Raw genomic sequence first — 27,741 nt, 5'->3', positions numbered from 1 at the left:
ATACAGATGATTCACAACTGTAGACAAGAACTGGAGAGACACCATGAAAGCTGCTGTTTTAGACAGACATGTACTGGCAGTTCTCCAGGTTGAAAAAAATTTAGAGAAACTAAAGAAATCCAGTGAGTTGTTGGAACTGATTCAAAAGGTAAAATTGCAGTCCTTTTTGTTGAAACTGTTTAATCTCATTCAGAAGATAACTTTAGTATACTCAATGGCAGTTTTCACCTCTGGGATGTTCCCCATCATAAATTTAAAAAAGTATCTATAAAAATATTCAAGAAAACAAAATGGTCATAAATTTTCACTACCTAACTTAAATAAAGATATATACACATATAAATCAAATAAACAAAATAGGGAATTGTTTTTTTGATTTGTTTATATTTTATAACGTTAATATGTCCTGCTAAGCACTCAGCTGTTGTCACCTTCACTTCACCACTGATATATAATTTTTATAGAAGTCTGGCCAACTGTTAGGAATACCCCTCCTTACATTCACTTCATTGCTAACTTTTACTCCAACTTTCACACTTCACATCTCTAAGCAAATTGCTAACATGAATGCACATGCCACTCATGTGCTAGATGCCATTTGTGGACCACTCCACTTTTTCATGTGTAATTGCTTAGTTATATTTTGCTTTCCACAACATTTCAGTTAATGACATAATTGTTTTGCTATTATCAATGTGTTTTAAGTAAAGTTTTGTGTATATTTTACTTTTAAAATCAACAAAGTGGATTGCATATTTCCAAATAAGCTCAGTAAATTCACATTATTATTGCACTTGTGTTTAATTAAACCATCATTTTCTGAACTGTATTATATTAACCCTGATAAATATTTTAGATAGATCACACTGTTCACAATAATACATTCATTAATATAAAAATGTCTTACTTCTGAGACCATACCTACCTTCTCACACAGAAAGCAATCTTTCTTGTGCATCTGCCTGAGAGATTTGCATTCCACAATTCTTTAAACAACTTCAACCAACACTCACTAGATTTCTCATGATTTTCACCATTACATAATGATGTTATTATGTAATAAAAGCCCTCCACTAATATGAGCATGACATAATCTTCCTGTGCACTGAGATTTTCCACTGAGATTCTTCATTAATCTTCCTTAGCACTGTGTGTATTTGATGTATTTTGTTGTATTCATAACTTACAGAGGTTTGCAATCTAATAAAGGAACTTTGTTTTCTTTAGTTTATCAAACTATGAACTTTCAAGTTCATGCAACTTTGGCATCTGCTGAGATGAGGAATAACCTTGCAATTGTCAATTTCTTAATTTGGCTACTGAAAACATGTTAAACATAAATGGCATGATAGCCATTGTGCATAGGGTAGTAGGTTTTATTATGCAGCCATGAATTATTTCCCCTCATTTTGAGAAGGAATATGATGAGAAAGACAACTTTTACTGTTTGTCTCCCCCCTTCTGGTTATGCTCTCTTGTCGTTGAGGAGAATTTTTAGACATCCTCATGCTATTTGGACCTTATCACTCTATCTCTCATTCCATTGTCTTACTATATTTCCCATTCTCTACATCACAACTCCCAACTTAAATAATTTTGATTCTTTTCCCATCTTCTGATAATGATGTTAATAATATTGCTTCCTTTATAGATCTACCCCATGTCAGTGATCTTATTTCTTGTCCTTGCTTTCTAATTCCTTTATCATGGCCTACAGTTAACTGAACTTCCTCCTTCTAGAGTCATAGACCTTGAAATCTCTTTTGCCTGTTTGGGAGCAAGCCCACTGAGGTCGATTTCACTCTCCAGTGCTTAGTTCTCTTGTCTTTGCTTAATACTACTTTCTGTGTTTTATTACCTTTCCTCTCTTCACTTCATGTAAGAGACAATTCATCGAGCCCTACTTGAATTTTCTGGCAATTCCTGTTCCCTTCTCCTTTCTGCCATAGACTGTACTACTACTCTTTCCCTGTTTACTTGTTTCATTATACTCCTCCCACTTCCTATATTTTACCCCTTTTCCTATTTTATCCTTTTGCTCAATACTCTTCAGCCCAGTGTCAGACTTTCTGGATTCATCAATGACAATGGAGCAGATTCAGTTGTCATGGGGGCTGGTCTTTGTGATATGCACATCTTTGTTAACAACTATCTGCAGTTAGATGGGTCATACTTGTTAGTTTTCATGGACTGTCCTTTCAATTCTTCTCTCAGTTAATAGCTGGTTAACTTCACTTCTCTCTCAAATTACATCTATCTTCAATATCTGGAAGTCACTGTGCCAGATCTGTTGCACAAACAAGTCATAGAGAGGGTCTTACTTTCACCTGTTTGTGGTCCCCAATAAAACTGGGGACTGGAGGCTGGTAATCTACCTTTCCACTTTCATCTGCTAGGTGGTCATCCCTCATTTTGCATGGAAAATTTCTTTACTCTTTGTTGGTTCTTTTTCCTTGGACTTTGGATGAGCAAGAGTGACATCTCAGATATGTTTCTTCATATTCCCAATGCTGAGTCTTAAAAATATTTCAAATTTGTTTCTTGAAATCATTCCTTCCAGTTCAGCGATCCTTTTTTCTTTTAGCATTGCATTGACCTCCTATGTCTTTAACAGAACAGTCAAGGCTTTTGTGTACCATCTGAAAGAACTTGCTCTATGATTTTCATTATTACATGAATGATTGGCTTCTTCTGTCCCATTAACAGGAGAAGTCTTACCTTCATACTTTCCTTCTGTAGGAAACTGTCTTTGTAGGATGGCTTGCCAAGACTTCTAAATGCTTTCTTATCCCATCAAATACCTTGTTTTTCTGGGAGTATTTTTCAACTTCTTTCTCAGCTGGGCTGAATCTTACCCTGTCTATCTGCAAATGATGGAACATTCTCTCACTGGGATGTGAGTCTGTCCTACTCGTGTTGCCTGAGAGACTCTATTGTCTTTAGTAACTATAGCTTTCCTGAAACTGTTTATTCTACTGGGCCATGCTCATATCAACCATCTCTGAATGCCCTTGTGCAACCAGTGTAATGAATCACAGGAACCTTTGGGCCTACTGTTTCTCTTCTCACAGACATTTTGAGTGGCTGTCTACCACTTCGATACCACTATAAATGTGCACCTACTTCCACCCAAATTTTTCTTATGCCTTTTTCACCAATATATTCTTACTAGGAAGAGAGGCATCTCTGAATGACAACCTTATGTTGAACACTCTGATCAAGGATGTATCTTGACTTCAGCTTAATGTACTCAAACTTTTGGCAGTACTTTGGGCAAGTTCCCATTTTCTACCCCTCCTGTTGGATCATTTAGTTATGGTTCACTCTTTAAACTTCACAGTCATATCTTATATCAAGTGTCAGAAAAGTATCAGATCCAGGACTCTTTGTTTTCAAACCCTATACCTTCTTTTTCGTGTGTCACTTCTCAATACATTTGCCTTATTGTCTGTCATGTACTATATGTTGTAAACCTCAATGTAGGCCATATATCTTGACCAGACTTTGTTCTGCCCCATGGAATAGTTTATTGACTTTGGGTTTTCAGATGAGCGAGCTCTCTCCTGGGAGTCTATGCATCTGTGCTTTTGCCACACCTCCATGATTTTATTATGGGCCCTTGTGGCACCTCTTTGACTGACTCATCACTGGTTTTCTTTTTTGCCTTCTGTCTTGCTATTTCCCTCTTTTCCTTCCTCTCACACCTTCTTTCTTGCTGCAACATGTTGCTATTTGATTTCATACTTGGGATTTATCCAATCCATTACCTGTCAAACCAGCCATTCTTATATGGTGATCTTTTTCCTGTCTTATTCTTGTTGCTTATCTACCCTGTCTATCTACCAGTGTAATAGTGTTTTTCATTCTGACCTATTCATCACCATCTTCATCCTGACTGTCTCATTGTTGGCTATCTCTCTTTTTTTACAATATTTTTCAACAAAGGGTTGGCTCTCTCTACCATTGTTGGTCATTAGGCTGCCTTGTCTACCACCCATTATCTTTCCTGATTTTGCAAGGTACTGTCTTCCCCAGTTCTATCCATATTTTTCCTCTCCTTCCATAGATATCCCTGCCCTGTTCCCTTGCTCAGTTTGGACCTTAATAATCGTGCATACTCTTACCCAGTTTCTCTGAGCCAATGGTCGCCTACTCCTGATATTAAATTTCCCTACAGTTCTATTTCCTCTTACTCCTTCCCTTAGGTCACCACCTCTCAGACTTCTATGCTTTGAACTCTTTCCATACCCTTTTCTATCCTCCATATCTTTTACTTTATCGTGTCTGGTCTCTTTTCTTTCTAAGACTTCAGCATTTGGGAAGGTGATTCCTCCTTCTCCCATACTTCCTTCCATTTCACAACTCCATGCTCAATCTGACTTGTGTCTTCTGTCGCATTCTGTTTATGCTGTATCTTGCTACCTAGCCTACATCTCATAATTTCCTGGCTCCCTTCACTTCTTTCTTCCCTGGGATTTTCTTCTTTGAGGGACTTATCACTATCTAAACTTACAGGCTTAGTTTGTCAACTGCTGTTGTTGGTCTACTTTTCATTGGATGTCAATACCTGCAGGCTGTTCCATATTTCTTCTCATCAAATCTCCCATCTCACCCATTCTTTTGCCTCTTGTTTTGATGGCTACTTGATGACATTTTACAGACTGGCATGTGGACTACATCTTCCACTTTCATCACACACTATCTTCATCACCTGGCTGTCTCATCTCATGTGAGTTACTGCCTATTCCAGTCTGTTATCTTCCAATCTACTTACCATCCTTAGTCAGATGAATACATTTTCTCTATTTTACAGGATTCTGTAAAGTGGCTCACGGTGCCACTCAGAGTACTTTTATTTCTCAAAATTTTGCACAAGTAGTATCCCACAAGTATATCCATGTGAAGCTCCTGCTATTGGGTGTCACACTCCATGAGTTTCTTTGGGTGCTCTCTGAATGGAGCTGAAATAGGTAAATCTTGCACCAGTCCCTTCACTATATTAATGTGGGATTTTAGTTTTTGTGTGATTAAATGTATATCATCTTGAAAGTTACCATAGTGGTTAAAAAAGTCCAGATGAAAATGTATTTGTTATTGCAATAATAGCAACAATTTGACTTTGTAATAATTAATATAATTAATTTTTTGCATCATTCAAATCATTAAGTTATGAGACTAATTATATCACCTGTCAGCTGGAATTAATGTGTATATATACATATACACGCTCCCCCGCTAGTCCAGCAGTATGTCTCCGGATTTACACCGCTAACATCAGGGGTTCGATTCCACTCAGTGGGCCGAGAAATTGTCCTCCTGGTTGGGGGTTGTGCAGTAGGCTAACAATTGTTGTTGTTGTTGTTTTTGAATTTCGCACAAAGTTACTTGAGGGTTATCTGTGCTAGTCGTCCCTAATTTAGCAGTGTAAGATTAGAGTGAAGGCAGCAAGTCATCACCACCCACCGCCCAGTCTTGGGTTACTCTGTTACCAACGGATAGTGGGATTGACCGTCACATTATAAAGCCCCCACGGCTGAAAGGGCGAGCATGTTTGGCACGACGGGGATGCGAACCCGCGACCCTCAGATTACGAGTCGCACGCTTTAACGCGCTTGGCCATGCCGGGCCGTAGGCTAACAACCTACTCACTAAAAAACCAAGTCTGTTTTGAAACCGCAGAGTTTGCGGCCCTCTGTTCCTTACGGAATTTAGGGGCACTATTATTATTATTATATATACATACATATATGAGAAGCTTAACAAATAACAGTTTCGGGTATATATGTGATGTTTTGTTTTGATAAATTCGAGAATACAACGAAAAAAAAAGTCAGAATAGTTTGTTATGAGACATGTACACCGTGTTATATACATTGTCTGTTGATCAACAATGTAGTCAACAATTATACAAGAAAATACAATATTTTTACTATGTGTGACAAGAGAATATATTGTTCTTTTACCATAAAACACCAGCACTTTATTAAAGGGTGGTGATAATCTGAAATTTCATGGTTTAATGAGAGCCACAAACACAGGTCTAATGAGCCCTGTTGTAAAATCGAGGCTCAGACTAAAGGGAGCGGAGGGGGGGGGGTGTAGGGCACGTCTGGATTCGAGAGGCCCGAACCTATTGTTAACTGTACACTAAACGTACACTATGGTCATCGGCTTCAGCTGCTAAGGCGAATAAGGTAAGGCGTTCGACAATAAAACCGCTAAACATGCATAACAACATAGACATGCACAATATACACATTAGATTGATTCAGCTACAAGCAACAAATTGCTTACCAGATCTAAATAACAGGAGTTTATGATTGGGAGTGATATTTTCGAATTTCATGCTCTGTTCAGTCTGTTGTGATGAAAATGTTACTTAATCTTACACTACATTACAAGACGTAGGTAGATTCTGTGATAGTGCTTGCAAGCCTTGCATCTATACTTAGGCCTACTGACTGATACTTACAAACTATCACCTAAATCGAAAAGCTTAGAAGCACGCCTATATTAAAGATGTATATTTCGGCTACTGAAAAAGCCTACGTCTAGGCCTAATTATGTATTTTAATTGGTAAGAACATGAGAATCACAAGAATAAACAATTTGTAAGCCTGTGATGCAATAAAACAATTCAACAGACCAAACTGTAGGGGATGATTGTATGCACCATACCCCCACCTAAAATGAAGGAGGTGTATCCCACTCATCCACCCCAGGATCTACGCCCCTACTTTAGATGACTGGGTGAAAATCACTTGAATTTTACATGCGGAGAGAAAAATGGAGTTACCAGTTCTTATGTTGCTAGGACCCTGATGAGATGTTTGTTGGCATTATAAGCATAACATCAAAGCTTAAAGTGGTATGTTTTGTTTTTTATAGGAACTATAGAACAACTCTGCTGTCTCTAAACTATCTTCGGTCTACACCAAATATCTTACTCTCTTTCTTTTCCCTTTCATTCAAGTACAAGTGGTAAGATACAACACAAAGTAACAGTGAAACAAAGTGCATTGAACAGATGCATACAGGTTTTCAGTAAGGAGTCTAATTAGTATATCCACTGCTGTGAATAGTAGTTAACAACTGTTGGCTTCTTGGAAGGGTAAGGTTCAGTAGCCAGTGCAATAAATACTTACTGGATAGAGGAACTACATTTCTTTTCTTAAAATGTCATGTAAGAGTGGGATAAGAACAAAAGAAATGAACCCTTTCATTACAGAGTGTGTCTGTGTGACTTTGTTTATAATCATCAGTTTCCACACTGTAACTTTTAAAATGATATGTGTATCTTCACAAAATCTGACTAGCTTTCTGTAAATATTACAAGTTTTTTGTATACAAAAAATTCAAAGTTTTTGATCAAGTATTTCACTAAAATTAAGTTATCTTTTGAAATTCAAGAATTGTTCAAACTGGTCCACTTTCTCTTCCTCCTCTTCAAAAACTGCATTACAACAAACTTTAAGTGTTTTCAATCAATGGCAAGTAGTGTAGTGACTAAAATATAAGTTCAGTGTTATAAGATAGAATACACTGTTTAATGTAGGTGGTGGTAATTTATTTTGTGAGTTAATATTTCTTGACTGTTTTGTTTCACAGTAAGAAAGTTGAAAGCAGAAGGTTATTGAAAGTTGTGTAATTGATATTAAGGCTACAGAGATTTCTAGAATGCCTCAATACTCTGCAATACTTCCAGAGTAGGAAGTGAGCCAAAAGTAAAACCGAGGAAAAGAGACTTTCAGTCAGAGAGAAGTTAGAAAATGTGAAATGAATCATTTAAAATAGAGAAAAATAGTTTGGCTTGTCAACTGCATTTTAAACTAATTGAATTTGGCCAAAATGGATTTTTGTGAAGAAGAGAACCATACAGTATTTAGATCCAGTTGTGATACATATATTGTGAAGAATTTGTCATGTTTCACTTGTTTTGAACATATTTTAAAATAAGTGGAATGCATGCTGTTCATTTATTTTGAATTTATCTCCAAAATGTGGCAAACACCCACTGTAAAAGAATCCTTAGTCCAACACACCAATTTAAATGATTATATATACTATTTAAAAGTAAGTTTCTAACTGGAATGAAATCAGAACATTGGAATAATTGTGGTTCTTTAAAAAGCTGTGGGAGTGGGTGTGCTTTTAGGTCTAATACACCAGTGTCCAAATGTATTTCATAGTCACCAAAACTGTTTAAAATGTGTTTACATTTTCACCATTTGGAAAAACTGCATTTTTATAGTCACCAAAACTGTTTAAAATGTGTTAAAAGTTTTGCTATGTGACAAAAAAATTAACTGTGTTTTTACAGATGGGTAAAAAATACATAGTAATGTTTCCAATTATTTATTAATAGAATTAATTATACTGAAAAATAGGTGGTAGAAGTAAAGCACCAGTTCACCACAGGTCAATAGCTGTTTTGGCATGTGGCAAGTGGTGACCATGTTGAACACCATAGGTCTGAGAGATCTAGAGCAGGTGAAAAACAATACTCTTTTCTCTCTTCTCATGTCTGGTGGTAATGAATGTGTTTGATTGTCAAACATAATGAATCTAATAATTACATGTTCTTATTCTGTTTGAAAAGAAGAAAGTGGTGTTTGTGTTTATTATTTCCAAAACAAATCTGATTGATAAAATGTTTTAAAATGAATTTATTGCAAATAGAAACAGTTAACTGCTTTATAAGCTTTAATACTTTTAAAGACAAACATATTTATCAATGCATTTGATGCACAAGTAAAGCATTCACATGCTGAACTGGAAACAAGTGTTGATAAGTGGATATTTCTAGGCATCTGTTAAAAAAACCTTGCAAGAATTTTTTAAAATTATTTTCCTGATTCAGTAAAGTGAAACTTCAATTACTCAGGAGCCTCTTGTTGGGAAAGTTTTGTTTACGTATTTCGGCATACATGCTGTTTTGCCTATCTTCATGAAAAGTATTTAAAGGTTGTTTAATCAAATTATAGATGATAACAACCAGAGTAACCAAACAATAATAAAGCTGTATTGTACTTAATTTTACCCTTCTTTCATAAATCAACAAACATGGCAGTGGACTTGAAGTACTATTGACACCCACCTGGAAAATAGAATAACAACTGTTCTCAGTGTTCTGGAAATGAAACTAGTATTTATGTCTGAGAAAAGAAGGAAAATAGCTAAATTTTGTCTTGATTTGTTGAAAGTAGAATTAGTTGGTATACTGATACCATAAACCTCATTGCTATATCGTGTATATATATATATAAAACACAAATATCTGTCTTTCTCTTGTTACATTATCTTCACTGGACCAATCTTAACCAAACTGTGTGAAATGTTTTTAAAGAAGACCAAAAACAGCACTGCTTTCAATAGATGACTATCCTTCTTCATGAGAGTAAATGTGAAGATAATTTGGAAAAGGGGACATATTAATGTAGGGTTCGTAACTCCTCCACCCCCATTATTGCTGTTATTGAACACTTTAATAAAGTTAACATTAATTATATTTGTAGATGGTGTCTTGATCTTAAACTAAAAAAGTAAGACACGTTTATAATTTTTTCTAATATGCATGCATACAGTGTGCCTAAAGCAGACAAACATTTAATATATACATCTCAGAGACTGTGCTGGGCTCTCTTTGGAGGAATTAAATGAACAAAGATGACTGCCTTTGTTACAATAATACATAAACTGAGATGAAGTTTCTATTTCAACAGCCACCATAAGGCTGGTATGAAAAGCTGTTGTTTGAGTTGTAATAATTTCTTACTTTGACCTATCTGTAAGACACTTCTGTAGCCATTGGTTTTCTATTAAATAATCATGTGAAACACTGCAGAAAGATGTGATGAGCTGGGTGTTGAAAGCAGGTAACAGAATGCACCCCTACTGACATTACAATTGATACTACCTCTTTCTACAGGGTCATAATAACCATTATACAGTCTAGTAAATGAATGTTCTAAATGAATTGTATGAAAATCAAGATTTTTCTAATTTATCATATCTTCCAGCCCCAGGTTTTGTTTAAGTTCATGTACAAATAAAGGACAGGTACCTCGGCTTGATAAATATGAAACATAAAATTTGGAGTTATTTTTATGATTCTAGCTCAGAACTTCTTACTAGGGCATGTGCTAGTTGACTTCTAGGTGTTGCTGTACCTAATATGAGTCATGACAGCTGGTACCTGCTGCTTCGTGGGATAGTTCACCTGGTATCAACTTGAGTGTGAATTTGTATCATTAATGGCACAAAAGTAATATGTTCTTCTGGATTATTGCCATCTAAGTTGATTGGCCAGCTACAAGGAGAACATAATCATGTAATTAGTTTCTGTTTCGAAAGAATTGTGACCTGTAAAGTGCAGAATTTTTATCTAGGTATGTGTTGAGTCTGCAGTGCATTTTTTAATATTTTTTCCTTTTGAGTCTGTTTTAATTTTCATTCCTCATGTCAATTTTATTTTGCAAAGTGGTAAACATCTGAACTAATTATAGATTATCAAAAAGTTAGAACTTGTGTTTGGTAAACCCCATGTTCTTTATAATGTAATATTTTCTCACACTAATCTTCCATCTCAATAAATCACCAAGTGTGTCAGTATGCAGGGTGTGGATTACATGAATGCCTCTATTTTTGTAAACTATAATAATTAATCACATCAGTACTTCCAAAGTTTATTTTTCATTGTATGGATCTCTGGTAAATCTGTTTTAAGTTTATTTTATATTGTCTTGACAGAACTAATGGGGGCATCTAGTCAACTGTGAAAGTATTATCAAAGTAGCCATTATTCTAAACCAAAACATATATGGTTAAGAATAGAATAGCTCTTCATCCCTACCATGCCTTGTATTGAGTGAATCATTACGGTCTGCATTTGAAAATAGATCTTTGTGGTCATCCATTGCACTGTTTCAAGTGTTGTTGTTCCTTCAGACTCTCCACTGTATTTTATGCCCTCACTTTTCTTCTAATGAAGATTGATAGCCCTCATTACATTCCAGTTTTCCCATAAGTACCACATCTTTCTTATCTGGGTGAAATGTATACCTGGCTCAGTCTCCCACATCAGTTTTCCAAATTTGACTTTCTTGTCTTCAGGTGTGTCCTCTGGATGGCTTTGGAGGATGCTTCTTTCCTTCCCTAAAACTGTTTCTTCCACCTATTCAATGTAAGATTCTTGCTATATGTTGATATGACATAATGCACTGTATTGGAAGTTGTAATTCACCTAAACTGTAAATGTATTTCTGGAAGGTTCTTACCAAATTTCACACTTCCCATCTTACCTTTTCATTAAAACCTGATGCTTCCAGATTCTAAGAGAACTTAAAGTGATATCTGGTAGAATTGAACAGAGGAAGTCATAAGCGTAATGAGAATACCTTGCACTATTACTGATGGAGGGTTGTCACATGATAATTTTAATGAATAATTTGCAATCAAGAGGAGGCAGTAACTCAGGACATGCTTGAAAACAAGTTTCACAAATAGATGCCAGCATTGAATGAGAATATCTATTGATGTAAAAGGATTGTTTGTTTGTTTTATAATTTCGTGAAAGCTACATGAGGTCTATCTCCACTAGCCATCCTTAATTTAGCAGTGTAAGACTAGAGGGAAGACAGCTAGTCATCACCACTCGCTGCCAACTCTTGGGCTACTTCTCTACCAATGAATGTTGGGATTGACCGTAACATTAGAAGTCCCCTACAGCCAAAGGGTGAGCATGTTTGGTGTGATGGGGATTGGAACTAGCAACTTTCAAATTACGAGTTGAGGGTCTTAACTGCCTGGTTATTTCAGACCTGTGTAAAAGGAGATAAGTACTTATTGGAAGTTAATTTTTTAGTACAGAAAATTATAAATATCACAACAATTTTATAGAATACGTGATGTAGATTAAAAATAAGTATGCAGGTTAATCAGTCTGTAGAATGGTATTCTTGAAGTATTGAAAATATGATTCAAATTATAAAATTTAGTAATTTTAAATATTAAAAACATCTAATACTTTTATGACCTGCCAAGGAAAGAAAAAAAAATGTAGTGTTGGTAATTTGATTCATCCAAAAACAGCTTACATCAATAAGGGTTTGTATTCAGTTGTAATTATTTCAGTCCCAGTAAAAATAGTTGCATAACTCAGTGTTAAAAAATGTGTAACTGAATAACTGTACATTTTGATTTAAAGGGGAGATTCGACAAATTCTGAAGAGTTAAAATAACAGTTGTAGAAATATATTATTTCCAAGGAACTTTCAAAGTGTGATCACAGTAATGGTTACAAGGTTTATAGATCAAAATAATCCATTGTGTTATTAATATTGTAAGGATTAAAACCATACATTTACTAAAATAGATTAATTTCTGCATATAATCTAAGCAGAACTGTTGTATTACATATTCAAAACTAACATCATATTATTAGGACATTGCGAATGTTACAGCTACATACACTTCTAAAAGGTTATTAATATAACTTGGAGAAATGGTGCTTACTTGTGTGAATATAATACACCACTTACTTAGTAAAATTCATATAATTAAATAGTAATTGTGCACAATTTTCTAACTGCTGCATAATAAACTTACAAGGAAAGTATACAGTTTTATCACCTCACAAAAATATAAGACTAGAAACATATTAATCCATTACTTTTAAAAGGTACAATAATTTTATAAATAGCATGTGGTAATATGTTCACATTACAAATTATTAGTATACATAATGAATAATGGACTATTTTTAAAAGGGTCGATAATGAGTCTGAAAACGTCTCGTGGTCGTCGTTTTTCGAAGATTGTTTTTCTTTGTAGGAGTAAAATGTTGAGAACACGAGACAGTAATAGAAGATTCTGTCGAACACAGCATCAGTTCCATATCTCTAGGGTGAATGAGACTCTCTCGATAATGAGTGTCGAAATCTTCAAAAGTCGCTAACAGGTTGTTTGTCTGTCTTAGTTCTCCAGGCTATCTTGGAAATACATATCTAGGTTTCAACATGCTTGTTTGGAAGAAATCAGTTGATGTTTAAAAGTGCGTTTGTGATGATTGAGTTTTCATTATATCCTTCTTTGTATGGAGTGTCTGTGTAAATTTGTCTATTGACTTAAATAGCTTCTCGACTTGTGTATTCTGCATGAACATGTCTTTGAAATTTGTTTCTAGTTGTGGATGCTTTTTTGGTAAGAATGGCTTGGATGAAGGTGGCGGATGTCCAATGTTTCGGGGCCCAGCATGGCCAGGTGGTTAAAGCGCTCGAATCGTAATCTGAGACTTGCGGGTTCGAATACCCGTCGCACCAAACATGCTCGCCATTTTAGTCGTGGGAGCGTTATAATGTCACGGTCAATCACACTATTTGTTGATAAAAGAGTAGCCCAAGAGTTGGTGGTGATGACTAGCTGTCTTCCTTTTAGTTTTACACTGCTAAATTAGGGACGGCTAGAACAAATAGCCCTCGTGTAGCTGTGCATGAAATTCAAAAACTAAACAAAAACCAATATTTCCTTGAAGTTTACTATTCTTCTGGCGCTGCATGGCCAGGTGGTTAAGGCGCTTAACTTGTAATGCGAGGATCGCGGGTTCGAATTTCCGTCTCACCAAACATGCTCGCCCTTTCAGCCGTAGGGCCATTATAGTGTCCCGATCAAACCCACAATTCGTTGGTAAAAGAGTAGCCCAAGAGTTGGCGGTCAGTGGTGATAACAAGCTGCCTTCCTTCTATTCTTACATTGCTAAATTAGGGACGGCTAATACAGTTAGCCCTCGTGTAAATGTGCGCGAAATTCGAAAAGAAAACAAAACCAATATTTCGTTGAAGTTTTCTATTTTTCTACCTAAAAGTTAAAGCTTAACGTCAAGGCCACTTATTAACGAGTGTTTTATATCTTGAATATTATGAAGTGTTTGTTTATTATGATTTATATGTTTATTGTAGAGCATATTCAGCGGGGGTATCAACCGTGTTGAAAATCGATACACTTATCTCTGTCCCACTGTGGATCTTTTTATAAAGTGAATGGAGTAAGTTGTTTGTTTGTTGTTAAACGCAATGTTTCGTGAAGGGCTATTTGTATGCTGTCGAAGGTTTTTAAAATTCGAATTTTACCTTATATGTGCTATCAGAATTGTTATCACTTGCAGCATTGAAATCAATAAAAGATACATTCTACTTAAGTTGATTACTTTTGTTGTGTTTGAGAAACGAGCTTTTGCTGAAAAGGTGCTAAGTGTCTTAGTTTTGTTTCTCTTTACACGTCCCTCCCAGTGCCACAGTCTGTAAACTCGCACCGCTACAAACCGGGTTTAGATACCTATCGTGTAGCTTTGTGTTTAATTCCAAACAAGCAAGCAATTAAATCTTTAGACGTAATATGTGAAAAAAACAAAAGTAATTTATCACGTGACTGACTGGACAGTGGTCAGCGTTCTGGACTGTGAATCGGAGGTCTTACATGTTGCCTTAAAATCGCACCTCGCACTTTGGGTCTGTGTCAAAAGAGCGACATTGACATTATTAGAGTGGCTCAAGGGCTGGATGTCAGCGCTGTTGTAGCCACTTTAAAATTAGGGACTACTAACCCAGATAGCCCTTGTAAATATCCGAAACAAACAAAATTATTTCTCTTAGTGGCTGTTCCCTACACAGCTTTGACCCTCACTGAGCTGAGACTCCGTCGCCTTTTGACTATGAGATTTCACTGACCCCTATGCCCTTGGGTTAAGTCTTGATGGGAGATAAATCGCTTGTACTTGTCGGGTTTTAAAAGACTTTCATAAAAGCAGTCTTCACGTGTCAAATTGTTTAGATAGTTTACAATAGCATCTGTTTGTACAAGTGTGCACGAAATATTTCTATTACCTAAATTACTGAGACAAAACTAGTACAGTTTAACTGTTGTCTTCTGGCGACATATATTTCATCATAGTTTTTACCTTTATGAGACGTTTTTATTTGTTTTAAGTTCAAATTCCTTTAGTAACAAGTTTCTCCAGTATAGCTGTTTACATGGAACACCAATCAAATATTACTTTGTTATTATATGGTTACAAGTCTTATTTTACATTGTAGGTTATTAGTAGCGTGTTAACAGTAGTCAGGATTTTTGACATTGGAAGAAATATTTTTACCCTATCACTAATTACCTAAAATAAACCGCAAAAAAGTTATAACATAATTGTTTAAAATTAATGGATTAAAATCAATCAAGCATGATTACATTCATTGATTTTTTATTATTATTTTTTTGTCGTACTTTGGTCTCCAAGCGTTTCGGACTCGTTCAGGCCATTCTAGAGGTTGTACAAAGTAAATATAGGCAGCGATTATGTGTTAACTGTACTTTTCAGTTACTACATTTTGTTATCTTGGGTTAAAAATCGTACACTTAGCTCCTGTTAGTAAAGTTTTTAAAGATGGAATCTATAAGGGCTGAAACACTGCTAAAGAATGCAGGTTACACTGTCAAACTTGATGCTTCGCGTGAAGGGCCCTTTAAAAGAAATTCAAAATACTTCCGCTAGTTTTAGGCAGAAATATATAATTGCTCAATATGATAAAATTAGTTGGACTAACGGTTGTGCTCACTTGTCTCTTGTTAAATGCAAAGCTACATAACGGACTATATTTGACTGTGCCCACCGCTTATCGAACTCTCATTTTTATCTTGATGAGCCTGAAGGATTACTTCTGTGTTAGTGAGAGCCCCCCACGCTAGTGGACAGTGTAAGAACATGAAGACTTATGCTAATATAAGCCTTCACTTCGTGCAACTAACTATTCACGTTATATAATATACATTTTAGAGAGAATTTTGTAAACTTGGCTGGGAGCTGTAAATTCGAATAGCCCTTCAATGTCATGCAATCAAGGTATTTAAGTTGTACCTGTAAAAAAAATAAGGGCTGGCGAAATAAGGAGTAAGTAACTGAACAAGAACATTAAACAAATATTTGGAAGTACATGCTTGGATTGGAAACGTTGTTTCCGTCTTATTTGGTAATACGACGTGAACTGGAAGATAGGTGTTAACCCTAAAGTTGATTTGGCTCTAATAACGTTAAAAAACTCGTTGAACGTTTGAAACCTATCTCGCACGTACACCGCTATTGTGCAAGATTCGAATCTTCGTTCCAAACTTTTCTCTAAAACTAGTAGTTAACGTGAATTATTTTTCGTGTTTAATCAGCGATAACAGGAATAATTATGTGGATACAGATAATTAAGATTTATTTCCCTTTTGCTCTTTAACCTTTTGTTTAAAATCGTAATATTATTTTCTGATATCTTTGTACCGATATCGCCTTGAAAACATACTGTTTATCAGTATTGTAGGGTCAATACTAACTAGCTCTTACTGTTATTTTTAGCCGCGGCATAGCGGTTCGTAGTACACCTCTGAGTTGTTGTTTTTTAAAAGCACAAACGTTTAGCTCACAGCTTCGTCATTTCTTGATGGATTTGAGATTTAATTGCAGTTTTGAACTCGGAAGGTCAAACCCTTTCGACTGACGTATTTGATCACGTCCAAAGTCTCATAGATGAATCTACTCTAATCGTGCCTAAAAGAATTTCTATTTGAGGGTAGGCGAGTAGATAACGTGCTGAGTAATAAAGTTGAATCTGGTTGTATGCTTGATATTGCCTATACAGAAAAATATAGCTAATAAATCGACTAGTAGATTATCCATGCCTAAAAGTGATCCAAGTGTTGTAGATATTAAGGATTCCTTCTTATTTATTTTAGTAACCTTTAATTTTTCGAAGCAATTCAATAACGTAATAAGTTATTAGTAGCGTACTAAGTTAATACTGTATTTCTGGAAACGGATTCCTTCTTATCCTAGAATTTCCAGTTCATCAATTCGAAAATAAATGTTGGGTTATTACAAAGGGTTGCCATTGTTGTTTGTTATTAAACACAAAAATTCACAAAGGGTTATCTGTGTTCTGCCCACCATGGGTATCAAACCCCGGTTTCTTGTGGTATAAGTCCGCCGACATTCCACTGTGCTACTGGGGGAATCACAGAGGGTTCTTGCCTTCATAATATTTATCTTTTGCCATTACTGAAAAAACCTACAATAAATTCAGAATATATTTCACGGTATCACTGACCATTAGATACCACTTTGGAGAGCTAATTATTAGAATATTTTAGAATAGGCCTTTGTTTACAGTTATAACTCTGAGTGTAAGTTGTAGAACAGGCTTTTCATTGCAGTTATAATTTTGAAAATGAGTTATCAGTTCGAGAATGATACCTGTAATATTACCCCACCTTTAAATAATGTAAAAACGTCATTTGTTATGAACATTTATTCACAATAAAAAGAATACAACATTAAAATCTTTGCAACTTCTCTTTGTTGACATGAAAATGACATAAGAATGTCGAAATGTTGTTCTTCACTTTACTTTACTTAAAGTTTCAATACCCATACCAGCCATCTTGATAATACATTTTTACTTCAAGTGGATTTTTCGTTATCACGGACAATAAATAGTTATTAAAAACAGGACTAGCCATAAAAAGAGATTTCACATATGTTTCGGTATCTGTGTAAAGTATTGTAACATTGTATTAATTTCAATCGTAAATACTCTATTTTATTACAGACATTAGAGTAGCCTATTTTTCGGAAAGTTAGTGTTAAAATTCCGTAGTTTTTAATGTCGATAATGATTTCAGAGATATAACATGAAATAATTCAGAAATGAAATAAATTTTATAATATTGTTCAGATTGTTGGTACAAAATAAATTTCTGTTTAAAATTAACTTTACTAGAGTGTTGCTTCATACAAGTTCACATAAACCTCGTTCATGCGAATGTATATAAATAATTTGTGTATCTAGTAAAAATAAAAATAAAATGTATTAACTGTTGCGTTTTTTATTATTTACAGGGAGAAAAAACAATCTTGTATTATTTGGTGGTTATGTCACAAGTTCCTGAAGAAATCTACCACACGAAGCATTATACAGATATTAAGTTATACACTCAACGACTTTCAAGGTTTTTATGTAAAATATTTTATTTTTATAGAAGGATCTCTTCCTTTCATAGTTTGGACCAGGGGTGTGCAACATTTTTCGTCGGTGGGCCATATAACCAACTTCATCAATCAAGCGGGGCCACTTAAAAAACAAGCTTATTCGTGTACATGCACAATAAATTAAAAAAAAATTCTCAAAATGCAAGCAATAATATTTTATATTTTTGCATGAGTGATCATTTTAGTGCGACACTTGAAATTTAGAGTCCTTGCAGAGCTTGTCAATATCAGCTTTGACAGAAGTGGTTGCCACTCTTAACTGACTGGTCAAATGTTCATCAGTCAGCTGACTTCTACATTTGGTTTTGATGAGCTTCATTTTGGAGAAAAATTGCTCACAGCAGTAGGTGCTACCAAAAAGGGAGGCAATTCTTTGTGCATGACGGGACAAATTGGGAAACTGTTCACGTACACAGAGTTTGTAACAGTCTAGCAAACTGTTTTCAGAGAATTTCCTTTTAGTGTCCATGTCAGCCTGCAGTTCAATGAGTTCCATTTGGCAATCATCAGGACTGTCTTCCACTGCCAAATCAAAAGGTTGAGCGAACAATTTCAATCTAATTTCAGTTTGTCTGAAATCTGGAAATCTGTTTGCAAACTCATCACGCAGCTTTTGTACACTGGTTCCATATTTGGTGCAATCCAGATTAGGAAATTCCAGTTTCCTGGTTGCAAGACATGTAAAATGGGTCAATATGGCTCTTCTCAACTGAACCTGGAAAAGTTCCAATTTCTTCTCAAAAGCACAAATATGCTCAAACAACTTATTCACAAGTTGACTTTTCCCTTGTAGTTTTAAGTTTAAATCAAACAGATGCTGTGTAATGTCTGTGAGGAATGCTAAGTCATTCAGCCAGTTCTCATTGCTCAAGAAGTCCACATTCTGACGTTTGCTCTCCATGAAGAACTTAATCTCCTCTCGCAGATTCCAGAATCTCTTCAAAGTAGCAGCTCTACTAAGCCAACGTACAGCAGAGAAGTACAAAACATCTGAATACTCACTGTCCAGCTCATCTAAAAATGTTTTAAATTGTCGATGATTTAATCCTCGTGTTCGAATATAATTTACGTATTGGACGACATTTTTCATGACTTCTGCAAAATCCAGAACTTTGGTGCACAAGCTCTCTTGGTGAATAATGCAATGGCTTACAACTACGTCTTGTTCTCCAATTGCAGTTAGAAATTTCTTGGTGAATCCATTTGTCCTACCTGTCATGGAAGGAGCACCATCTGTTGTAACACCACATAATTTATAAGGATTCAGTTCAAACTTTTCTACAACCTTAAGCACTTGTTCACAAATATCCTGTCCTGTGGTTGTGGAGGAAAGGCTTGCCATATCTAAAAACTCTTCGAAAACATCAAAGCCTGCAGTAACAGCTCTGATGAAAATGACAAGTTGGGATGTGTCATTGATATCAGTGCTTTCATCCAAAGCCAGACTGAAAGCTTCACACGAATTCAATCTCTCTTTCAAAGTTTCTTTGATGTCCTCTGAAAGATCTTTTGTCCTGCGTGAGACAGTAAAGCGGGAAAGGCTAGTTTGCTCCACCAAATATTTTTCTCTGGACATGCATATTCTGTGAATATTGTTAAACAATTTTAATAAATTCTCCATCACTGAAAGGCTTTCCCTTTTCTGCCATACATTCACAAAGCTTAAAACTCAGTTTTGTCACCAGTTCTGAATTTTTCTTGAAAGTGGTAAAACGCCTTGTTGCTTTTCAATGGATGTTTTAAATGTTCAATTTTGTCCTTTCGTGCCTGACCAACAATTTCATCAAACTGGGAGGAGTGCTTAGTTGCGTAATGTCGCTTAATATTGTACTCTTTCATGACTGCAATTGTAGTTTGACAGACGAGGCAGACAACACCTTGATTATGTGGGACAACAAGATATTTTGTGCACCATTCACTGTTGAATAACCTTCCCTCATCATCAATTTTTCGTTTCTTAACTGCTGACATTTTACTAGCCCTGAAATCAAAACAAAAATTATTCTCACGAAAATAGCAAAGTAGAAAAAACATAGAATTTATTTACACATGGAACCTCTTATGGACAGAAACACATGTTTCTAAATTGGCATCCCGATCATAGCCTTCCGGTACTTAAATTAATTGAGAATAGCAAAATACAGTGTGACCTCGCCTATTCGCGGTTCGCCATTCGCGGCCCCGCATATTCGCGGGTTATGCGCGAACTGCGTTTTGTAGGTCACAGAGACTGAAAGGGCTTTTCGAGGAGATTTCTGTTGTATTTACTCAATCAAGCCGTTTTATCAATTGTCGTCTTCACCAAACAAGATTGGACTGCTATTGGCTGACTGCCTCAGCTTCCCCAACAACGCAAACGGCAAAGCACAGCCCGGTAACGCACGGTACAATTTAGTGAAATACATAACAGTATGCAATATTGCTACATTATTACTGCATCAATGAGTATAAGTATCATTAGTGTTTGGGAAGCATTTCATATAGTATATAATCGCATACATATACGTTTTAAAACTGCATCCAATATTCGCGGTTTTTCGCTATTCGCGGGAGGGTAAAGAACGTAACGTCACACTGTACATAGAATCAGATGCATCTGAAAGCAAAAATTTTAATAAATTCAGTAAAGTCACAACAATATGCTAAATAATAATCAATTTACCTTCAATCTCTTGTAGTAACTGTAAAAGGTAATAAAATTTTCACCAATAATGAATGACGGACAGCAGAGGTTAGGGAAAATTGTCGCCAGCGGGCGAAGGCGAGGTTCAGGACATGACGTTGAGTCGTAGACAATAGTGCTAGTGCACGTCACCTATTCATGCCCTAAGGAGGCCGACCAATCGAATTCGGCCTGCTCCTCTCTAGCAAAGATAATTTTAGAAGTTTGTCGAGTCGAAGCCTGGGAATCCCGTAGGATCGATGCTTTTAAAAATATTCCATTTGCGTTGGATTACAGATCAGGCCACATGGTTAGATTACAACAACTAGGGCCACACTAAATGGCTTGGCGGGCCGGGTTGTGGCCCGCGGGCCGCCTGTTGCACACCCCTGACATATACTAATGATAAACTAAGACTGATAGCTTTGGTTAACAGAAAACTGCAGCCAACTTATTATTGAATGACAAAGGAGGTGACCATTCTTAAAATATCGTAAAATCATGTATTTTACAAGAAACCGTGAGACTCCGGACATTTTTCTACATCTGTATTTTATTTTGTAACTGTTGTTATGTATAACTGGACTACTATGTAATTGGATGAAAACAACGTAAATAACTGTGAGAGTCTATCACACTGTTATAATAGGTTCTTTGTGCTGTTCACCTAGAAAATCAACAATTCCTTTTACGAAATATCTATATATTAAAACGATTCATCAAAAAACGTTAATCCATGTCACATACAGCTTGGTGAAGTAATGTATCTGTAAAATAAAGCTGTTATTTTAGTGTTAAGTACTACTTCGTAAGGTTATGTGTTATATTAAACACCACCAAAGTAATACAGCTGTAAAGTGGTCGGTCAAGCTGTTATTTTAGTGTTAAGTACTACTTCATAAGGTCATGTGTTATATTAAACACCACAAAAGTAATACAGCTGTAAAGTGGTCGGTCAAGCTGTTATTTTAGTGTTAAATGCTACTTCATAAGGTCATGTGTTATATTAAACACCACAAAAGTAATACAGCTGTAAAGTGGTCAGTCAAGCTGTTATTTTAGAGTTAAATGCTACTTCATAAGGTCATGTGTTATATTAAACACCACAAAAGTAATACAGCTGTAAAGTGGTCGGTCAAGCTGTTATTTTAGAGTTAAATGCTACTTCATAAGGTCATGTGTTATATTAAACACCACAAAAGTAATACAGCTGTAAAGTGGTCGGTCAAGCTGTTATTTTAGAGTTAAATGCTACTTCATAAGGTTATGTGTTATTTAATCAAGGTACTTCTTAAAAATCAACCGAAAATCACAACTTACTTTCACCATAGAGACCAATACAACCACCAACCAAGAATCCTAGTGGCTGGCTTACCCCTGTTATTTGTTCTCAATAGTTACATGTAATAGTACGATACAGTATGAATAATGTGAAATCATTGGTGACTTTGAAATGTAATTTTATCAAAAACATTCCAGTTTCATTTACTGTTCTGTTAAGGCAACATATTACCAACTAAAAACTGAATTATAAACCACTTGGTAATTATTTCTGATAATAGCGACAAACTTGTATTTGTTTCCCGTATTGGCTTCTAAACATAACAAGGGTTGATATCCAATTATAGATTAAAAACACAACAACATCTATTTGTCTTTATTCACTTGTGGCCGTCATAGCCAGATGGTTAGGGCGCTCGACTTGTATGAGGGTCACAGGTTCAAATCCTCATCGTACTAAACATGCTCGCTCTTTCACTCAAAATGATGTTATAACGTGACGATCAATCCCACTATTCGTTGGTAAAAGAGTAGTCCAAGAGTTGCGGTGGGTGGTGATGACAAACTGCCTACCCTCTAGTTTTACACTGCTAAATTCGGGACGGCTAACGCAGGTTGCCCTCGTGTAGCTTTGCGCAAAATTCAAAAACAAAGAAACTTTATTGACTTCGCGCGTTATTACTAAGTTGTATCGTTTGGCTAATTGTATTGCTTGTGTTAAATTCTTGTCTCGCTCAGAAAGTCACGCTAATAGAAATACCTGATATCTAAAACTTAAAGTAAAGTAACAACAAATGAAAGTGATGTGAACAAAGAGGTGAACACCACGAAACCTCAAACTGTTGTTAACCATAACCACCACACAATCAGCCAACCAACTTCTCAAGAAATGTAACAGTTGTTTACATCTGAACTAGTAATTTAGGGAGAGTTTACCTAAATATGGAAGTTTTAATGAGTTTTAGTTATTAAAAACAGTTTCCTCTCTCTTATCTGGTACACATCAGATCTCATTCACTAGTCCCACAATAGCACAGCGGTATGTTCAAGAACTTACAACGCTAGGAACCGGGTTTTGATACCAGTTGTTGGCATAACACAGATCGCCCATTGTACAGCTTTGTGCTTAACTAACAACAACTGATTCACCTAGGTAACAGTACATATATAGAGACAAATATATATTTGTATGTATATATATATAGACAGATTGCATAACTATATATTTGTATGTATATATATAGAGACAGATTGCATAACTATATATTTGTATGTATATATATAGACAGATTATATAACTATATATTTGTATGTATATATATATTGCATTATATATTTGTATGTATATATATAGAGACAGATTGCATAACTATATATTGTATATATAGACAGATTGCATAACTATATATGATATATAGAGAGAGATTGCATAACTATATATTTGTATGTATATATATAGAGACAGATTGCATAACTATATATTTGTATGTATATATATAGAGACATATGGCATAACTATATATTTGTATGTATATATATAGAGACATATGGCATAACTATATATTTGTATGTATATATATAGAGACAGATTGCATAACTATATATTTGTATGTATATATATATAGAGACAGATTGCATAACTATATATTTGTATGTATATATATAGAGACAGATTGCATAACTATATATTTGTATGTATATATATAGAGACAGATTGCATAACTATATATTTGTATGTATATATATAGAGACAGATTGCATAACTATATATTTGTATATATATATAGAGAGAGATTGCATAACTATATATTTGTATGTATATATATAGAGACAGATGGCATAACTATAAATTTGTGTGTATATATATAGAGAGATTGCATAACTATATATTTGTATGTATATATATAGAGACAGATGGCATAACTATATATTTGTATGTACATATGTAGAGACAGATTGCATAACTATATATTTGTATGTACATATGTAGAGACAGATTGCATAACTATATATTTGTATGTATATGTGGAGAGAGACAGATTGCATAACTATATATTTGTATGTATATATAGAGAGACATTGCATAACTATATATTTGTATGTATATATAGAGAGACAGATTGCATAACTATATATTTGTATGTATATATATAGAGACAGATTGCATAACTATATATTTGTATGTATATATATAGAGACAGATTGCATAACTATATATTTGTATGTATATATATAGAGACAGATTGCATAACTATATATTTGTATGTACATATATAGAGACAGATTGCATAACTATATATTTGTATGTACATATATAGAGACATATTGCATAACTATATATTTGTATGTACATATATAGAGAGACAGATTGCATAACTATATATTTGTATGTACATATATAGAGACAGATTGCATAACTATATATTTGTATGTACATATGTAGAGACAGATTGCATAACTATATATTTGTATGTATATATATAGAGACAGATTGCATAACTATATATTTGTATGTACATATATAGAGACAGATTGCATAACTATATATTTCTATATATTTTTAGCATGGCGGCCTTTGTAGCCTCGCTGATTTCCTTCAGTAGTAATTTTTTCACACAAACGGCGTCATTAGCTGTGTTTTGCAGTACGGTCGATTTATTTTTGGGATATATGATGAAATTTATACTTTGGTATAAGAAGTAAGTTTATCAGTTATTAAACAACTTCTTACCAACTCAATGAAGAAAAACGGTATGAATGGGGTCTGAAATACAAGAACTGGACGCAAGAACAATGGAGGAAGGTGTTATTCAGTGAGTAAACTCATTTTTTCGTACAGGGTCAAAGAAGTCTGCATGTTTGCAGATCTCCAGGTGAGAAACTTCGGGAATATCACATCAATCAGTTCGTAAAACATCCCTTGAAGAAGATGTTTTGGGGCTTTTCAGCTGCTATTGCGTCGGAGGCTTACATGTCGTAGAAGGTATGAGGCGAGAACCACAGTACATCGAAGTTTTGCAGAGAAGAGTCGTTCCAGAATTGAAAAGAGATTTCCAGATGGATCTGGCATTTTCAGCAAGATTTGGCTCCGTGCCACACATCGAAACTTGTGAAGAATTTTATGACTAAAACGCGAATAAAGGTGCTGGACTGGCTTGGAAACTCTTCGGACTTAAATCCTATTGAAAATCTTTGAGCGATTTGTAAAGAAAGACTTCGGGAAAAGACTATACTACGAAAGATAAGCTAATTGAGGTGTAGTACCGCGATCCAAAATTTAGTAAAGATTACAGTCAACTCATGGATTCAATGACAAAGCGGATTAATGATCTTCTGAAAAATAAAGGCTGTCATATCATGTATTAATTTGTGAGTACTTTTTGGATTCTCAGAAATAAAATGCAAAAAATTGAAAAATCGTAATTTTCTGTCTTGTTTCAATTAATTTGCAGAAGGGTGTAATTGCCAAAGTCAAAACTTTAATGCGAAGTTTGCTGGCCTTGTAGGAATTAATAAAACCATTGAAGAGGTTACACTCTGTTTGACCTTTGGTAACGAATCCAGTAAGTTTATCAGAAAATTTAGATAACGTATAAAAAATATTGAAGGGCTAGAAACTGGTTTCACAGAGACGTGAGAAAAAATTATCTGGAGATTAGGTTTGTTTATTTTTAAGCACAAGACTGTGCAATGGGATATTTATGATATGCCCAACATAGGTATCAAAATCCGACTTCTTTAGTATGGAAATTCTGCAAAATTACCGTTAAACCACTGGAGGGCGTTCTAAAGAGAAAAGTGAAGATCTACAAGGGTGCAATAAGTTATCGATAGTTAAGCTTAGGAAGAGGCAGGTGGTCATAGAATCAAATGTTAACTCTGAAAATAAATGTGATTTCGCACTTTTAAAGTTCTCGTCCATTGTCAGATAAAGTGATTTCAATCGCATGTTAGAAGTATGTACTATTAAAGCTATAATTTTAAAAAGCCATACTTCATACATGTAAGCTGAATTATGAATGTATGTATTTTGAAATACCAATGTCTTCTGAAAGTAAGTTCATAAGATTTTCTAGTTATCATTACATTACCTTAATTTAAACTACTGTTTTAACAGGTTTTCTTTTATTTTACATTCCAAATACGATTTTCTTTGTTTTATAAATTCACGCTTTTACGTGAATAACAGAAGCGTAATGCTTCATTTTTTGTAAAATTACAACGATAAGAGTGTAAGCACCAACATTTTGAGCAACAAAATTTGTGTTTGTTAGAACTACAGTTTCGTTCCCTGAGAGCTAATGGACAGAAAAAGACTCGTTAGGTTAGAAACGTGGAAGTTCGATCACATTTGGAAGAAGCCATCAGTGGCAAATGGTGTTGGCTTGAGAGAAGTGATACATGGTCAGTCGAAGTATTAAGTAATGTGGAACAAAAGATTGTGCATTTCATTCTGTAATGAAGTCTGTTCTGTATAACTGAAGAACAAAGTTGCTTTATGAAACTTCATATTATGTAAAACTAGAATTCAGTAAGTTTTTATTGCCAATATTACTTGGCTTGTATAAGTTTTATAGTTGCAATAAATACTAGAACGAATTTGGTTTGGGGTTATCAAATTACAGTTTTGCCATTTAAATAGTTTTGCTTTGAAAACACTGTAGACCAGTAACTCCTGTGATTTTTCAGATGATGGCCGCGTAAGTCAGGCTGAAAATGTGTTTCTTGATGAATACATTATTCCTTAAATAGAGTTTTCTTTAGTATGCAATGTTTAATAATACAGTCCACGAATCAAGTTTTAGAGGACCTGATGTGGTTCCAGTATTGTGGGTCATTGTGGTGCGTGAAGAAAATTTTGAGATAAATATTTAAATATCACATAGTAAGAAATAAACGATAACTATTGTTAAGAGAGTTTTAAGGCTTTGGTAACAGTCATTAAAGTGTGTCACTTACAAATAGCAATAATAACCAGAAACCTTAACTATAGTTATGAAAGTAACCTCGCGTCATAAATGGTAAGGGTACTTAGTATATTTGTGATAGTGATAGTTTCAAGTGTTTTCGTACTTTGTCGCATGTTTAGTCTGATTCAAGATATTTTAAAAGTTCTGATCAACACTACATGTATGGGGATAAATAAAACCTCAAGGTTATCTCACATAAAAGTATTAAATATCCTGTTATTTAAAACGTCCATGTTTATTACAATAATAGGAAATTAAATCTATAATAAAAGATTGATACTACAGTGTTTCGCTAACGTGTTTTGAAAGTCAAAGTAATGAAATAAAAAGGTGTAATTCACGTTTCGAACTCTAGATAATTTACAGTTTGTATGTACTTCACGTTCCAAACTCTAGATAATTTACAGTTTGTATGTACTTCACGTTTCGAACTCTAGATAATTTACAGTTATTCATAGTTAAATTTGTTGCAGTTTTCTTTTAGTTTCAGTTTTATGAAACTGTATAATTTTTTTTTTCATTTTTCCATGAACAATAACAACATTTGTATTTTTTCTCAACATCCAGCTGTCACCACTATTGAGGATTTTGTAGATACAACTATTGTCTTCAAGAAAGACAACAATGAACTGGGGATTAGTGTCACCGGGGAAATGACACCTATTTGGTAAGATATTAAAACTGATGACCAATTCTTAGGTCGGGTTAAGTTTGTAAGTCTACTGTAAGTGACGTCACCAAATGTCTACAAT

At 34.8% G+C, this 27,741-nt stretch overlaps 2 protein-coding genes across 29 annotated transcripts in view; both read left to right on the top strand.

Moving 5' to 3' along the window:
* LOC143243052 (dynein axonemal heavy chain 7-like) overlaps positions 1-148 on the top strand; it is a 50,080-nt gene extending 49,932 nt beyond the window's left edge. For all 26 annotated transcript variants that reach the window (XM_076486734.1, XM_076486759.1, XM_076486757.1 and 23 more), the window contains one exon: positions 7-148. The gene's annotated coding sequence lies outside the window, so the exon portion shown is untranslated. The remainder of the gene's footprint in view (positions 1-6) is intronic.
* LOC143243056 (uncharacterized) lies at positions 15-27,660 on the top strand. Of its 3 annotated transcripts, none has more exons than XM_076486774.1 (3): positions 15-148; positions 17,927-18,036; positions 27,557-27,660. In XM_076486774.1, the coding sequence occupies exons 1-3, from the start codon at positions 44-46 to the stop codon at positions 27,570-27,572; spliced, it is 231 nt and encodes a 76-aa protein (XP_076342889.1). In that variant the 5' UTR covers positions 15-43; the 3' UTR covers positions 27,573-27,660. The 3 variants fall into 3 exon arrangements, with proteins under 3 accessions (XP_076342889.1, XP_076342888.1, XP_076342887.1); XM_076486773.1 differs by lacking the exon at positions 27,557-27,660 and adding an exon at positions 24,859-24,992; XM_076486772.1 differs by lacking the exon at positions 27,557-27,660 and adding an exon at positions 24,584-24,961.
* The last annotated feature ends 81 nt before the right edge of the window (positions 27,661-27,741 follow it).

The sequence above is a fragment of the Tachypleus tridentatus genome, unplaced genomic scaffold (genome assembly GCF_004210375.1).
Source record: "Tachypleus tridentatus isolate NWPU-2018 unplaced genomic scaffold, ASM421037v1 Hic_cluster_2, whole genome shotgun sequence".
Classification (NCBI taxonomy): domain Eukaryota; kingdom Metazoa; phylum Arthropoda; class Merostomata; order Xiphosura; family Limulidae; genus Tachypleus; species Tachypleus tridentatus.
Note: the sequence above shows the minus strand (reverse complement) of the source record. Positions and strands in the feature narration are given on the sequence as shown.

Bases quoted from the DNA above. Each gene is read 5' to 3' on its own strand.
- LOC143243056 (XM_076486772.1), top strand. From the start codon at position 44: ATGAAAGCTGCTGTTTTAGACAGACATGTACTGGCAGTTCTCCAGGTT. The intron at 149-17,926 runs GTAAAATTGCAG...TATTATTTACAG, and splicing joins TGTTGGAACTGATTCAAAAG to GGAGAAAAAACAATCTTGTA. The intron at 18,037-24,583 runs GTTTTTATGTAA...ATATATTTTTAG, and splicing joins TACACTCAACGACTTTCAAG to CATGGCGGCCTTTGTAGCCT.